The sequence below is a fragment of the Perca fluviatilis genome, chromosome 3 (assembly GCF_010015445.1).
Source record: "Perca fluviatilis chromosome 3, GENO_Pfluv_1.0, whole genome shotgun sequence".
NCBI lineage: Eukaryota > Metazoa > Chordata > Actinopteri > Perciformes > Percidae > Perca > Perca fluviatilis.
The window spans coordinates 32,006,572-32,021,575 of NC_053114.1; the positions used below are offsets into that span (position 1 = coordinate 32,006,572).

General features: G+C 42.2%; 1 protein-coding gene across 2 annotated transcripts in view; it reads left to right on the forward strand.

Annotated features, from left to right (window-relative positions):
* The window catches only part of greb1 (growth regulating estrogen receptor binding 1), a 28,894-nt gene extending 14,495 nt beyond the window's left edge, over positions 1–14,399 (forward strand). For both annotated transcript variants that reach the window (XM_039794494.1, XM_039794495.1), the window contains 27 exons: positions 215–376; positions 498–620; positions 1,438–1,623; positions 1,900–2,036; positions 2,299–2,575; positions 2,686–2,814; positions 2,921–3,133; positions 3,442–3,639; positions 3,754–3,937; positions 4,117–4,300; positions 4,390–4,526; positions 4,682–5,033; positions 5,176–5,291; positions 5,543–5,748; positions 5,854–6,469; positions 7,448–7,604; positions 7,698–7,800; positions 8,054–8,209; positions 8,384–8,520; positions 8,674–8,835; positions 10,479–10,683; positions 10,846–11,008; positions 11,151–11,269; positions 11,896–12,128; positions 12,589–12,789; positions 12,945–13,083; positions 13,281–14,399. In XM_039794494.1, coding sequence (XP_039650428.1) covers positions 215–376; positions 498–620; positions 1,438–1,623; positions 1,900–2,036; positions 2,299–2,575; positions 2,686–2,814; positions 2,921–3,133; positions 3,442–3,639; positions 3,754–3,937; positions 4,117–4,300; positions 4,390–4,526; positions 4,682–5,033; positions 5,176–5,291; positions 5,543–5,748; positions 5,854–6,469; positions 7,448–7,604; positions 7,698–7,800; positions 8,054–8,209; positions 8,384–8,520; positions 8,674–8,835; positions 10,479–10,683; positions 10,846–11,008; positions 11,151–11,269; positions 11,896–12,128; positions 12,589–12,789; positions 12,945–13,083; positions 13,281–13,444 — 5,159 coding nt within the window. In that variant the 3' untranslated portion in view covers positions 13,445–14,399. The remainder of the gene's footprint in view (positions 1–214; positions 377–497; positions 621–1,437; positions 1,624–1,899; positions 2,037–2,298; positions 2,576–2,685; positions 2,815–2,920; positions 3,134–3,441; positions 3,640–3,753; positions 3,938–4,116; positions 4,301–4,389; positions 4,527–4,681; positions 5,034–5,175; positions 5,292–5,542; positions 5,749–5,853; positions 6,470–7,447; positions 7,605–7,697; positions 7,801–8,053; positions 8,210–8,383; positions 8,521–8,673; positions 8,836–10,478; positions 10,684–10,845; positions 11,009–11,150; positions 11,270–11,895; positions 12,129–12,588; positions 12,790–12,944; positions 13,084–13,280) is intronic.
* The last annotated feature ends 605 nt before the right edge of the window (positions 14,400–15,004 follow it).

Genomic DNA, 15,004 nt, shown 5'->3' on the forward strand with positions numbered 1-15,004 from the left:
GCAGGAGGCTTTGGGCAATCTCAGGTAATTTCAGAGAGAGAGAAAGCATCCTATTGGCTCTTCTGCAAATGCATATGCCAGTGCGACAAAGAGGGGACAGGTAGAGCTGCTGACTTGCATGTTTTTGCTTTCTACCCACTATAGCTTTAAATTCTTTTAAATTGTAAATATAAAAACGCTAATACGCTATGTAATCTTTTTCTTTATCCCGCAGGGTCCCACGCAAATGCTGGACCTCCAAAAAAGAGGCACAAGGGCTGGTCGCCTGAGTCATCTACCAACAGTCTGACAGAGAGCACTTTGAAGACACCACCATCTTCATCAGCCTTATCAACATTATCCGTGTCCTCTGTCATCACTAATGGAGTCAGAACAGGTAAAAAGAGAAGAGACATACTGACGAAAAGATGAATGAAGAATATATGGGGATATTATGTTTTGTGTTGCTTGTAGTGTTTGTATGTGTAAATTGAAATATGTTTCCGTCATTTTTCCAGAGACAGCAGCCCCGCTGAGTTCATCACAGGGGTCCTTAACCCCACTTTCTCCGGCAGGGCTGTCTGTAACAATCCCTGATGAGCTGCTACACACCTGCAGACTGAAACCTGTCATCTTTAAAGGTCAGTCAACCAATTGTATCATTGATTTATGATGATAAAATGCACCTTATTTACGATTATTTGTACCTGTGACAGAGTTGACTAGCTAAATCAGTCAAAGTCATTATTGACTAGCGGGTGTTTGGTTAACATTTTCCAGTCAGTTGTCAGTGCTGGACTTTCTCAAGCATGTGAACCGTTGAGATTTTCAGTAACCACCCAGCAGATGGCTAGTTTAGCTCGCCACTCCTCTCAGGTTAGAGGTCAGCCAACTCCTGAGGCTGTTTCCCGGCCTATTTGCCCTCCCCCTCTAACCTTTTCAACCCTTTATATCACCTGTCAACTCATCCACATCTCCATCTTCTATGCCCTCAACCACTTCCTATATCCGGAGTATGAACTTTCATCCTTTTATTTCCGTTTTCACTTTGTATTTATCACCTATCTGCTCCGGTCTTTTTCTCCACTTTAGCTGCTTCTTGGGCCTCCAATCATATATTTCTATCTCTACTATCATCCCTCTCTCCCTTGGGAGTAGATAGAACTGCATTTTCCCACCACTCGATCCTGTACAAGGATTGGTCTCTATTTGGGTTTGTTGCAGTGTGAGACTTTTTTATAGTAACTTAGAGAAACACAAACAGCAAAACAAAATCTAACATAGGCCTATCCATGTACATCAGGGAGCAATTTTGTATATTGCTCATGGACACTTGGGATTGGCTGAATGAACAACCCTACGGTTAATGGCCAAATCCACCACCTGAGCCACAGCACCAAGTACAAGTTATTCTCAGCCTCCTCACTGTGTTCATCTGTTTACCTCTCATTAATACAGGTCATGGCCCACTCCCTCAGCTGACTGGAAATGTCAGTGAAGTGCTTGTCAGTTCTCTGCTTCAGAGTTGTTACTTGAGCTCCCAGACACTCCCCAGAGTCTACCAGCACTATGGACCATCACCCATTCAGCCACTGTCAACTGAGATGCAGATTCTACTCACAGTCTACTACCTTGTTCAGCTAGGTCAGTGTAAAACCTTCTTCTAGAATAAAGGCTATTATCAATGTTCAGTCAGACTGCAGAGAGGAGGCAAGTGATTGACATTTCATGATGTCATTGCTGTGTCTCATAATGGCCACTAAGAGGCAGACAGTTCTGAATGAATCAAGCTTAAGTCGTCTGACTCTAGCTTTTGTTAGTCCCAAAACTCAAAACATATTCCATAAAACTACTCAAAGGTCTTTTGAAATCTTCTTTGCCACACTTACTTTTTTTGTCTCTCACCTTGATTTAACCAAGGCCTTGACCAGGTGCCCCTAATAGAGGACTTGGAGCAGATATTCATGAGGTCATGGAGGGAGTCTCACCTCAGCGAGATCAGACAGTACCAGCAGCCTCAAACACCAGCCACCCAAGGGAGGCACTATGGCATAGAGGTGAGACATCTGAGAAGTGTCCTATTGTCCAAAACAAAAAAACAACAACAAAAAAATAAAAAATTTAAATAAACAAACACATTTACAAATAAAAATGAAGCACTTTAAACACCACACAAAGCGTTACTCTATCTCCCTTTACCTCAAGCTAAATATGCTCTCCTCTTCATGCCGTATATTACAGAAACAAATCGTCATGACAAGACTGAGTAAGACTGAATAAATGAACAAATTGCTCATCCTTTTTCTACTCTGTCTCCAGACCCCATCCACCCTGCCTGGGCTCCCCCAACATTTCTCCTTACCTCCCCAGAGCCAACAATCCCTGACCCCCAGCCAGCTTCCTTGGCTCGCCCAGCTGGCTGCGTCATCCTGTGGAGAGGGCGTGGTGGTGTTAGAGGAGAAGTTTGGATCTTTGGCTCAAGGCCTCCAGCAAACGTTCAGCAGGTTAATGGAAGGACGGCTTGAAAACACCAACTACGTGGTCATTATTTTCACTGCACCGGGACAGGAAACACAGTCCTGTGTGGTCGTCACAGGTGGGAGTTGTGTATTCATATGCATGTGAATGTGTAAATGTTGTTAAGTTGTCCAGATAATTAAACAGAAAGAATAAAGCACATTTTAACTCATTGTATTTGTGTTGCAGGTAAACACCAGTGTCGTGCCTTGGCAGAGAGTATGTACTCCCCCAATGAGGGTCTGAAAGAAATCAACCACCAGCTCTCCACTGGTGTTGCCCAGGAACTCATCCACTACTGCAATTCCCTCGGACAAGGTTTGTCTGCCTTTTTTTCATGCACCTTTGTGTGTGCAGTGCATGCATATTAATGTGTGTTTTAGTCATAATTCACCACCATAAGGTATGCTTTTCTGTTTCTCAGATGGGGATTTGGATTCCCTGTTGGATAGTGCCACTGTGGACAGCAACGAGCCATCTCCCTTATCCAGTAGTCAGGAATCCGCTGAAGAGAGGAGTCTTAAAACCACACACAGTCCCAAAGACACAAACAGTTCAAATGATCCACACACACAGTGTTCAAAAGACTCACCCAGCCCTAAAGAGAGAGCTTCAAGTCCCAAAGACACCTGTTCAGGTGAGACACAGACAGGTTTAGGGGGGACACTATATATCCAATGCATTTCCTTGCCTCGCCATAGTGTGATAGGATGACTAACTGTTCTCTTCAGTTTGCCTTTTGACCTATTGTTGATGCAACTTTTCCTTGGGATCCATTTGATTCACTGTAAAACACGGAAGAATAGTCAGAGATTACATCTGCATGTATTGTATGTCCTTTCCTCCTTTTGACAAATAATGTGCACAGCACATACCAGGACAATCAATTTCAAATCAATCCTTGATTGAGTGTGATGATATGGATTTGTCTTTGTATGTGTGTAGAATACTCCATAGAGTGGCGTGAGGTTCGTCCCATTCAGCTAGCAGTGGCCAGGAAGCTACTGTCCCATGTTTGTGCCATAGCAGACTCCAGCACACAGAACCTGGATCTTGGCTCCTTTGACAGGGTCAGCTTCCTCATTCTGGTCCCGCCGTCCGAGGTAACATTTCAGCAGACCGTTCTCCACCTCTGGAGCTCTGGTTAGTTACAACTCTTTTTTTTCTCAGCAGTTGGTTTTATTCATTCTTGTCTTTGTAAAGGAGAGACAAGATGTTTTTATGTTGACCCTCTTTCTCTTTGGCTACGTGTCTCAGGTGTCCTTCAGGAGCTTGGGGGTTTAGACCAGGAGTGTTTGTCTCAACGGGAGGCTGAGCGTTATGTGGTCAAGATGGATCAGAACGCTCAGGCACGAATTGATAGCCTCATCCAGGAAGCACAAAGCAACTCCTCCACACTCTACATCCTGGTCCATGACCACGCCCACTGGGACATTAACAGGTGTGTTTGGTGTGTGTGAGAGAGAAAATGAGAAAGAGATCAGAAGTCATGCAGAATGATTACTGTGTTGTTATTGTCCCATCAACTCAACAACCTGGTACAAGAAGAGCATCAACAAAGCAATCTAGTGTGTTTTAGCTTTCTCTGAGTCTCTGTCGTTGTCTCTTTCTCTCATTCAGTGCATCCCACAGTAGCTCAGACAGTGATTCGGCTCTGGTGGACCAGCTGTTAAACTCCCGTGAGGTCAGAGATGCTCCAAACATCCTAATTCTCCACGTCACCTCCTTCCCCTTCGCTCTGCAGACACAGTATACCCGCATCAGCCCCTACAATGAGATCCACTGGCCCTCTGCATTCAGTAATGTAAGATGGGAGGCTGTGTGTGATACACATTCTGTATTTAACGAACACTAGTAGTGAAAATAATTCACATTGTGTGTTTGTGTGTGTAGGATGTGGACCTGTATCATGAGAAGACGCGCTACTATGGTGTGTCAGAGCTTTTAGAGTCGACCCGTTCAGGGAGCAACCTGCCTCTGCTGCGTTATGATTCCTCCTTTGAAAGTATGGCATCTGCCCTGGAAGAAAGGTAGCACAAACACACACATGCTTAATCCACACAAATACCCTACTCTTCATAAGCATGTTTGAATTACTTGCAGACCTACACAGAAAAATAGAGCAAGAAGCCTTTACAGTCTCTCTCTCTCTCTCTCTCTCTCTCTCTCTCTCTCTCTCTCCTAGATTCCCTAAACTGCACAGTGCTGTGATCCGGACTACGGTTTTGATCCAACACTACTGCGTAGCTCTGATGGCTGCATCCAGCAGAATCAGCAGCTCCCACAATCTCCACAAACACACCTCTGTGGAGACCCTAGAGATTGTTCAATCACTGCTCACTGCTGCCCAGCAATGTCCCGCCCACCATGGCCACATGGTCCTACTGCGGATCCCATCTTTGGCTCTGGCAGCATGGGCCCACCGACGGCTGTCCAGAGTTAGGAGGCAGCTGGGTCTGGAGGAGAGTTTTGAAATCATAGTGGGGAATCCAAACCAAGCTCTTAATATTGGACAGAGCTTCACTGATCAGATCAAGGTGGGGTAGTAGATCACAATATCATGGAATACAGGCAAAATAATTCTATGGATAGATTATTTTACAACTAGAGAAGTAAAAATGCACTGACTGACTGTGAAAATTGTATTTTTCTGTACTTGTGTTTGTGTGTGTTCTGCAGACATGGCTGAAGATCCAGGATGCTCACTGGGTTCCTCAGACCTACCTGGAACTAGAGTCGCTTCCCTGCATCCTGATCCTGTCAGGAGCTGAGCCACTGGGAGAATCACTGCCCAGGTACACACGGAGTTCTGATCATAACTCTCTGACTTCTGACCTAAAACTTTGACCCTTTGTTACCAACCTTCAGTGTACTGCAGTTCCATTGCCAAGTGTTAACGTTATATGAGCGAAAATAGGTCTAATGTGGAGCAACGTTAGAATAATCTTAATGAAAAAGTGTTATACCATAGTATCTTGCAGGAAAGCCACAGAGGCTGTAGTAAATATAATCTGGGGTTTAAACAGTGAATTCATTCTGCTCACAGGTCATTGAAGTATTGTGATCTTAGAGTGATAAGCTGCTCCTACCTTCAGCGAACCACACTCGAACAAGAGCTAGGACTAGCTGCTTATCTAGTGAGAGCAGAGTCACGACCCCCACACAACCCCGGACCAGGAAGTGACCTGCTGGAGAGTGACGCGGAGAAACTTAGCAGTACTGACAATGAGGAGGAGGAGGGACAGGAGAACGGTGAGATGAGATGCATATGAACAGTTCTTTAAAATGTGTAAAATGTTCACTTGCTGTTTTAAGGGATATCTTAACTACTATACTTTTTCTTTCTTCCATTTCCAGGGTACTCCCCTAAGACATGCAGCCAGCAGCTCCAGTCATGCCCAGACAGAGGAGCTTTAGATCCCTTCCCTGCCCAAAGCACCACCTCTCCAAATGTCCAGAAAGGGACCATGGACACCATACAACCTCCCTCACAATCACAGACTCAACTTCAACCCCAGCCCCCATCTCAGTCTTTTCCATATCCTCAACCTACATCACACCAACCTCAAGTGCAGAGTTATTCCCAAGCCCAATCGATCTCCCAGCCGCAGCCACAACTCCAAATTCAGAGTCAAATCCATCCATTATCTCAAACAAATTCCCAACCTTATACTCAAACGCTTCCCCAGCACCAGTCCCTCTCCCAGATGCAAATACCCCACCCTAAACCTCAACCGCTTCCCAACACTCGCTCTCGTCGCCAACACTCTAAATCCACCTCCTCTGGCTCATTGTCCCCGCGAGCCTCCTCTCCTCATCTGAGCTGCTCCTGGGCGCGGGGAGTGAGTCGCCCGCCTTCTGTGCTCCTCTCTCGTGCCCTCTACGATATCATCACAGCCAGTGACAGCAGCGGTCTTCCAAGATGTACTTCATTCTTGCCACACATGTCAGTCGCATGGGCAAGCAGCTTCAGGTAAAACCCAAAACACATTCCTTTTCACACCACTACAAATAGTATGAGATATGACTGATGTGATGAGATATGAGGTATTTATCATATATATCTCATATCATATGAGATATGATATGGTGAGTTGGGTAGCTATCGTGCCTGTCTCGGTTTCCAGTGGGATGTTGGGAGCTGTGGTGTCCTGGAATGGCGGTGCCATTCAACCGGGTGACTCTTTTTCTGTGTGACGATCTGACAGCCACATTCTTCTTTATGATGAATCATGCACTAGTTGAAGGAGCTGATGGGATAACATTTCACTGTAATTGTACCTCGAATGATTTCATGTGACAAATAAAATTGATTGATTGATATAAAAGCTGACTAACCATTTATAAGCCACCATTCTGCCCATGGGACACAAACTCTATTTAAAACTTTCATGGACTGCTAGTACAATGCAAAGTTACCGTTATTTATTTGAACCTAAAAAGTAAAATAGACTTTTATCTTTAAAAATAGTCTTCAAAATTTGCTTTAGTTCAGGCGGACCACCAAAGGGTTAATTTAACTGTTTGTAGTTTGAAAATCGTAGTGGATTGGTTCAGTGGCTCAGTGTGTATTAAAGTTTAGAAATGAAAAGCTATAATGATAATAGTATTAAACTTTATTTCTATAGTGCCTTTCAAAAACAGACTTACAAGGTGCTTCACAAAATTCGATACCATACAATATAGGTGCAAAGGTAGCGAATCATAGGGAATAAAAAAAGATAAAAAACGATCAATATCATCAATATGAATCAAAGTCTGAACACTAGGCTTGAGGAGACTTACTCCTGTCTTATTCCATTATAATGTGTAGTTTTGAACAGATGACATAAATGTGAACAAAAGACAGTTATGTGCATCCAGACCTTTTATTGAAATTGTCCTGAACAGATCAGAGACTGAAAGTTTTACTAGGAGGAATTTAATTAAGAACTATATTGTTTGTGTGCAGGCCCTTGCTGAGTAAGATGATGACGTGTACAGAGCAGTCACTGTACTACCGCCAGTGGACAGTCCCCCACTCCTACCACATGGACAGCAGAAATCGCACTGAAGGACGAAGTGACAACTTTCACCCTCGCAGGCTGCTGCTCAGTGGACCCCCACAGGTACTTTCTGCCATAATTTCTTTCTTTTATTCAAACTCAAGATCATGCTATGCTGTAATTAATTTACATTCATTTTGTTCTGTCCATGGTCAGGTGGGTAAGACAGGAGCGTACCTGCACTTCCTGGGTATTCTGTCTCGGATGCTGATCAGGCTGATGGAGGTGGATATCTACGATGAAGAAGACATCAACTACAGTCAGTTTATTTGCAAGAGTAGCCACAATTTCTTAACTACATTAAGTAAAATATGGAGACTAGGCTTTCTAAACAACTTTAATATTTCTATATTTTCTACTGTTTCCCCAACATTTTCAATGTTTTGCTGTTATTGCTGCTAAATATGATGAAAATCTAGGATTTTGTCAGAATATGTCAAGAACAGATTTTAATCTTCATTATACACCATGCTGTGAACTCCTGTGTAATGCTTGTAAATGTGTTTATTTAGGTACACAGGCTGAGGGGGTGCTGTACCACCCACCCAATGCTTCCTGGCCCAACCCAGACATTGTAAGGACGATGCCCTTTGACTATACCATCCATGACCCCAAATATGATGACATCAGCTCTGTCTATAGCGCTGGATACAAACCCAGTGCTGAGGGTAGGCACAGTCAGAAAACACACACAAGTCAATATATTTTTTACACAACTAAAACTATATTCTCAGAGCATTCATCTTCTCTTAATGTTTGTTGCTTGTAAGAACAAATCCTCAGAAGTTAAATGTATATTGCTGTTGTCCTAATCTTTCTTTTTCTCCTGTTGTCTTTCCAAGGAAACCATGTGCGCCAGGAGGATGTGTACCTACATAGGCGGACATCTCGGATCAAACTGTCCAAATATGCGGCGTACAACACATACCACCACTGTGAACAGTGTCATCAGTACTTGGGCTTCAACCCCAGATACCAGGTCAGCAGAACACAACAAACACGCAATCTGATAACTGACAATCACACACTGCTTTTGAAATGTTAAATAATAATAATAATTATGTATATGTTATTAAATTAAATGTAGCTGATATAATCTGATAATGTATGTTCTCTCTAATCTTATATTCAGATGTATGAGTCAACACTTCATGCCTTCACGTTCACCCATCTACTGCTTGGGGAAGAGATTCAGCTTTACTTCATCATCCCAAAGTCTAAAGAGCACTACTTCAGCTTCAGCCAACCAGGAGGCCAGCTGGAGAGCATGCGGCTGCCTCTCACCTCTGATTGGGTGAGTCTTTCCTTAGTGAAACCTTAACAACAAATACTAGCCTTTCCTTTTGCCAGATGCTGATATACAGAGTAAAAAGAAAAGAACTAGCTCGTAAATAGCTTTTCCAAACGGCCACACTCAAAGGCGGCTTGAAAAGCTGGTTGTTATAGAGAGAGGCGAGGTAACGGAGCACATTTTCAGACAGTGTCTCCTGGAAGACAGTCATGATGATATTGCGTAACGAATGAAAAAGGAGAACCAGAGAGGGAACTTCAAACTCATCTTACTTCCTTAGCTCCACACAATTGGCCAATTACTGCGCGACGTGGGTGGGAATATCACATTGTTGGTAATTAATATGAATATGCAAAGTAACTAAAGCTATAAAAAATAGATAAGTACAATAGGCAAGTAGGAGAAAATGAAAATACTCAATTAAAAGTACCTTACAGTTGTATTGAAGTACGGCATTGTTTGTAAAATGTTTGTTTAAAGCACTTGAATAAGAAATTCATGTTGTTTAGTTTAAAACAGTCTAAAGGAAATTGTCAATTATAGTGTGATTAAAACTCACCAGTTACATTATTTACAGTACTTGATTTACAGCTGATATGTGAAAAGGTACACAACCTTATTTGTTTAACATTAATTTAGTTTTACTGCGAACCGTCACAGGAAGTGCTTTTATTTTGAAAGTTGTCGGTTGTGTACCTTGTGTACTCTTGCTAGCTTACTGAGATGCAACTGTTATGCATGTTGTTGATGCAACAAATACTATCTATGGATGCAACCTATGGATGCAACATGTCCGTCAAGCTAAGTTGCTCACTTTCTTGTTTGTAAAACTGCCACTGTAATAATTATTACCGTTCATGACAGAAGCATATTGAACAGTAAATGGTCACAGTAAAAGACAAGCGTTTTTGGTCGTCAAGCCATTCCACTACAGGCAGAGTTACTCTCCACGGCTGATGAACTGCAATGATTTACGTGTAAGCAAGCCTAAACATTAATTCCCGACATGTTTAAATCTGTCAGCGGCTCGGACACACTGCTGTCCGATCTGACGTACCGTCACCTGTTGGGACACAGATGTTATGAAATAATACTCACGGCTCTTTTTTCCTGTGAACAAATGCTTCGCGGTGTTGGGAAATTCTTGAAAAATTTTGCGTTAAAATGCGTTGTAACTCGCGTTACTGAGATTGTAACGGGTAATAATATTACCGAAATGTAATTACTAATGCGTTATATTACTGCGTTACAGCAAAAAGGAATACATTACTGTAATTGCCTTTTGTAACGCGTTACTCCCAACACTGCTAGGTACATATGTACCACAGCACATTACCATTGCAGTTAAATTGTGATTTGCACTGTTGAGCACAGTGCAACACCCTTGAGCTCCACTAGGTGGTGTTACAGGCTAGACTATAGCTAAACTTGTCCTTTTGGTAAAGTGGATTACTGTAGCCCAGTGGTTCCTATTTATTTTCATGAAGATATGTGCACCGCAGATTTCTGTTTGAGAGGGTATTTTGTAAATTAAGTGAAGCACTCTGATCACAACCTCTGACCAGCACACCAGCCAGAAAACATCTGAACACATCACATCGTCGTTGATATTATGTAATTTTAAATTTTATCTTCTTGTTCCCCAGAGCCCAGACTGCATCAAGAGTCCCATCTTCACCCCAACCACCGGTCGACATGAGCATGGTCTGTTTAACCTGTACCATGCTATGGATGGAGCCTCACATCTGCACATCCTGGTGGTCAAAGAGTACGAGATGGCTGTGTATAAGAAGTACTGGCCCAACCACATTATGCTGGTACTGCCCACTGTCTTTAACGGCACCGGAATAGGTACGTTACTGCTACTGCAAGTAGACATGTAGGGATTATACTTAATTTCATAGATTTCTATTACAGGTATTCGTAGCAGTTACACTGACACATACAGTACTGAAAAGTCAATATCAACTGTTTTGTCATAGTCCTTTATAAACGGTTCCTGTTATTCTGCAGGTGCTGCTCACTTCCTGATTAAAGAGCTTTCGTATCACAACTTGGAGCTGGAGCGCAGTCGACGTTTGGAGGGAGGGGGGCCAGCAGGTGACGTCTGGCCTTTCATCATTCTGGCTGATGACTCCTGTGTTATGTGGAACGCAGTGGACCTCGACGCACGCAAGTACATACAAGCACTTTATTTACTGTATATGAATAAGGTTGTTGGACAAAAAAGCTTTTGCTTTTACTAGAAGTAATTATATGTTTATTAATGTTATGAGTCGGTTTAACCATAGCTACTGTTTGCTACCTGCTGTCGTTAGTGTTCCAGTGGAGCACGCTGTGTCACTGAAGCACATCTTACAACATATGGAGGCCTGCCCAGACCTGGCCCACTACGGACTATGCGGGATCAGGAAGTGGAGCAGCCGTGGACTCACAGGTCAGGGGTCATGATGTCAGAAACCTTTTAAAGTCAAGAACCATTTTTGACAGCATATCAGTCCTTATAATTACTATACAAATTAACTTAAAATATACATGTCCCTCCCAGGGACAAAATATCAAAGATATGAATTACATAGTATAATAGAACAAACTACATGGAGTGTAATCGCACACACAAAATGTAACGCTATAAGCTTCACTAACATAGTAACCATTGCAAGGCTGTTGTATTGGACTGCATGGGATACTTCTAAATAATAAACTGCTACTATGTGTGTTCATTAAGTTGCCTTGAAACATTCAGGGTAGAGTTTACTTGCTGTAGATGCCTCAAATCGGAACTGCAGATACAGGTTGTGATGTCTTCATCTCTTCAGTGTTTACTTGCTTACCTTAAAGATTTGACAGATATTATTTTAAAGCATGTCTGGCTCCAAGCTACTGTATATGTCCGATCTTTAAACAAACCCCCATTAGGCAGTGTGCAGCCTCAGATACCCAGCCACACAGAGCCTCAATGTCTCAATGAAGGTTTACTTTGTAAATCACAATGAGTAAACATAACGTTTCTGCTTTATGACTGAAATAAATTAGAAGCTGCATTTATTTCGTTTCATCCAGGTAATAAACAAAGGGAGCCCTTTTCCAGAGGCCACCTTCATGACTTCCTTCTCCTCAATGTCGACCGGAGCCAGAATGTCCAGTACGACCAGAACCGCTTCACTTGTCACGATGTGGACTTCACCCTGAGGCTCCACAGCGCTGGACTGCTCATATGCCGGTTCAACAGCTTCAGCGTCATGAAGAAGCAAATCGCCATAGGAGGATACAGAACGTTTATTATCAAGACCAAGGTAGATGCTGAAGACACATGACAACACAACCACATATCACTCAGAGAAGCAGAATAAACAGATTTTAAGAATACTTAATAACTATTACTTCACTTGTATAGTATATAGTATAGTAGTACAGTTACACATACACATATAACACCACATTTGCAGCTATACAGGAACAAATTATAATCTTTTTGCACAACAATTCAGTGGTCAAATTCAATACAACATTGTATTTGACCATCATTAATCAAAACAAACAACACATTAAATTACTGATTATGACTTGTTTTGGCTCCAGGCTTCAAAAACAGGCTATAGTATGTTTGGTAGCTGATACAATTTGGACTAGCACTCAAGCAGTCAGTATAACTATGAATCTGTGTAGGCATCTAACAGCTGATGAAAGATATTTTACTTTTTCAAAACTTCATGGCAACAAAGATTATTAAGCAAAAGTTTGACATTTCTCCAGACGACGGATGTTCCCACCTCAGTGGGGCCCTCGCAGTACATCTGTGCCCCAGACAGCAAGCACCTTTTTCTGGCTACACCAGCTCAGCTCCTCCTGGAAAAATACCTTCAATACACCAGCCAGAAGCTGTTTCCACTCAGCACCAAGAACTACACACACCCTGTACTGTCTGTGGACTGTTATCTCAACCTGGGACCTGAGGTACACACACACACACACACACACACACACACATACACACACACACAGTCTCTTTATTTGTGGTAAATGATTTACCTCTGAACAGAAGTATAGATTCATATACCTATAAATTCAAACACACAGCGTATAAAAGTCACTGTTCTTGCATCCTGCAGGTGACGGTGTGTTTTGTGAGTTCTAGACCTCACTCTGTCAACATCAGCACCACAGGGCTGCTGTTCAGTGGCCTTCTCCTCTGTTTTGCTGACTCCTTTGTGACTCCTGTGTTCCTCAAGAAGTTCACCTTCCTCAAAGGTACAAAGGCAGACCAAACACAGACAATGTAAAAAAAAATATACCGCTGTAGGTGTTACAGATGGCGCGTTTGCAATTAGTACTTTTTAATAACGGCACTGTACAGAGCAAGCTATATATGAAATCTCAGATCTCATTTTGATTGGCTAAATGTGCTAAAGTCTCTATCCCCCTCCATTCTGTGTGCCTCGCTGTAGGTGCGACACTGTGTGTCATCAGCGCAGACCGTAGCTCTTTGAGGCAGACGGTGGGCAGGCTGGAGCTGGAGGAGGAGTGGAGGTTCAGGCTCAGCGATGAATTCCAGACTGCCAACGCCAAGGAGGACCGACCGCTCTTCTTCCTTACTGGAAAACATATATGACTGAAACACACGTAAACAGTGGAGTCCCGGTCAGGACTGAAATCACTTGAATTGCCAAAGAGAGGAAATGTACTAGAGTGCTTTTTCATAGCATGACAGTGTGCACCAACATAGGTTCTGAATGGACAATAACGTGTTATTGCCAAAGAAAAAAGGAAATCATTTTTCAAAATACATCTTTTATGTGGCCTTTATTGAGACATGGTTATCCTGTGAGTTAGCAAAAGATTGTTCAGAAAACATTAAGGACTTTTCAGGAAGATTTTTCTAGTAATGAAATGGTGTTGTTTACATTTAGTGTGGTTTATGCACCACTCAATAAATCACTTTTATGTAATCTTAGAATAGTTATCTTTTTCATCCACTAGAATTTGTTTCCCTATAATAAAAAATACACATTAACTAAAAGAAAAACCTGGTGACAAAAAGGTTAACGGATTCATCTTGTAAAAAGTCAAGAAACTCACTAGACTCAGTAATTGCAGTTGCTGCTTTTGTATTTCTTCATATGTGTCTGCAGATGTATCTGTGTTCAAGTTTGTATTGCAATATCACAGTGTTCTGCACATTTCCTTGCAGGTCCACACAATATGAGAAGCTTTGAAAAAGGGTAGAAACAATCATATGTGTGTGCAATGGTAGCCGATTTTTGGCAACAAACTTTCAGTTGGCCGATTTCTTTGAGGTTTGTTTTGCATGTCTGTTTTTACATATGGAATATTTTGCATATATTTGGTCAGATTTGCATAATGTAAAAAAGTACTTATTCAGTGTTTGTACAAGAAATAGTATTGTGTTTGGATGTAGAACATTTGTTATGCTTAATGCTTCATAGACTGAATGAGGATTGTATTTGTTACTGTAGAAGAAACAAATCCACGGTGTGTTGGAAGCATTAACAATGTACAGTTTTGTATGCCTTTAATTGTATAAATGTACAGACATTTTAAATGTCTTTCCTGTGTGTGTTTGTATGTCCCTAGTATATTTCAAACAGAATTGAACAGGCCCTAACTAAATTTATCAGAACTTCACAATATGCAGATAAAGATTTACTTTCTCCTTTTACAACTACTTTGGACTTGAAGGTTTGTAGCCTAAAGGCCGGGGTGGATTTGACAAATTAGTCTGCACACTTCCTAATACTGTCTGTCACAAGTTGATGAGTGTTCCAAATAATATTATATGACTTGTATGACCAATCTCACTAGAATATCTCATCATCTAACTCTTACAGCCAAGTATAGTTAGCCAAAACTGGCTGGCTGAAAAAAGTCTAAAGTGCACAAAATGGGTATTGTCCCTGTCAGCAGTACCCTGTGCCAGTATTCGATGATGCTCCCCCCTATTTTGTGTACAGTGTGTGTGTGAGTGCGTGCTTGTGTGTGTGTGTGTGCGCGCGCATGCGTGTGTGTGTGTGTGTGGAGACCGGTGTCAGACAGGCAACTGAAGCAGCAGTAGGGTCCAGCACCTCCGGACCCTCTCAGATTTCCTCCAAGTACTCCGTTCCCAGAACACACTTGTTGATAAATTTAGTCTTAAGCACTCACTGCAAATCGC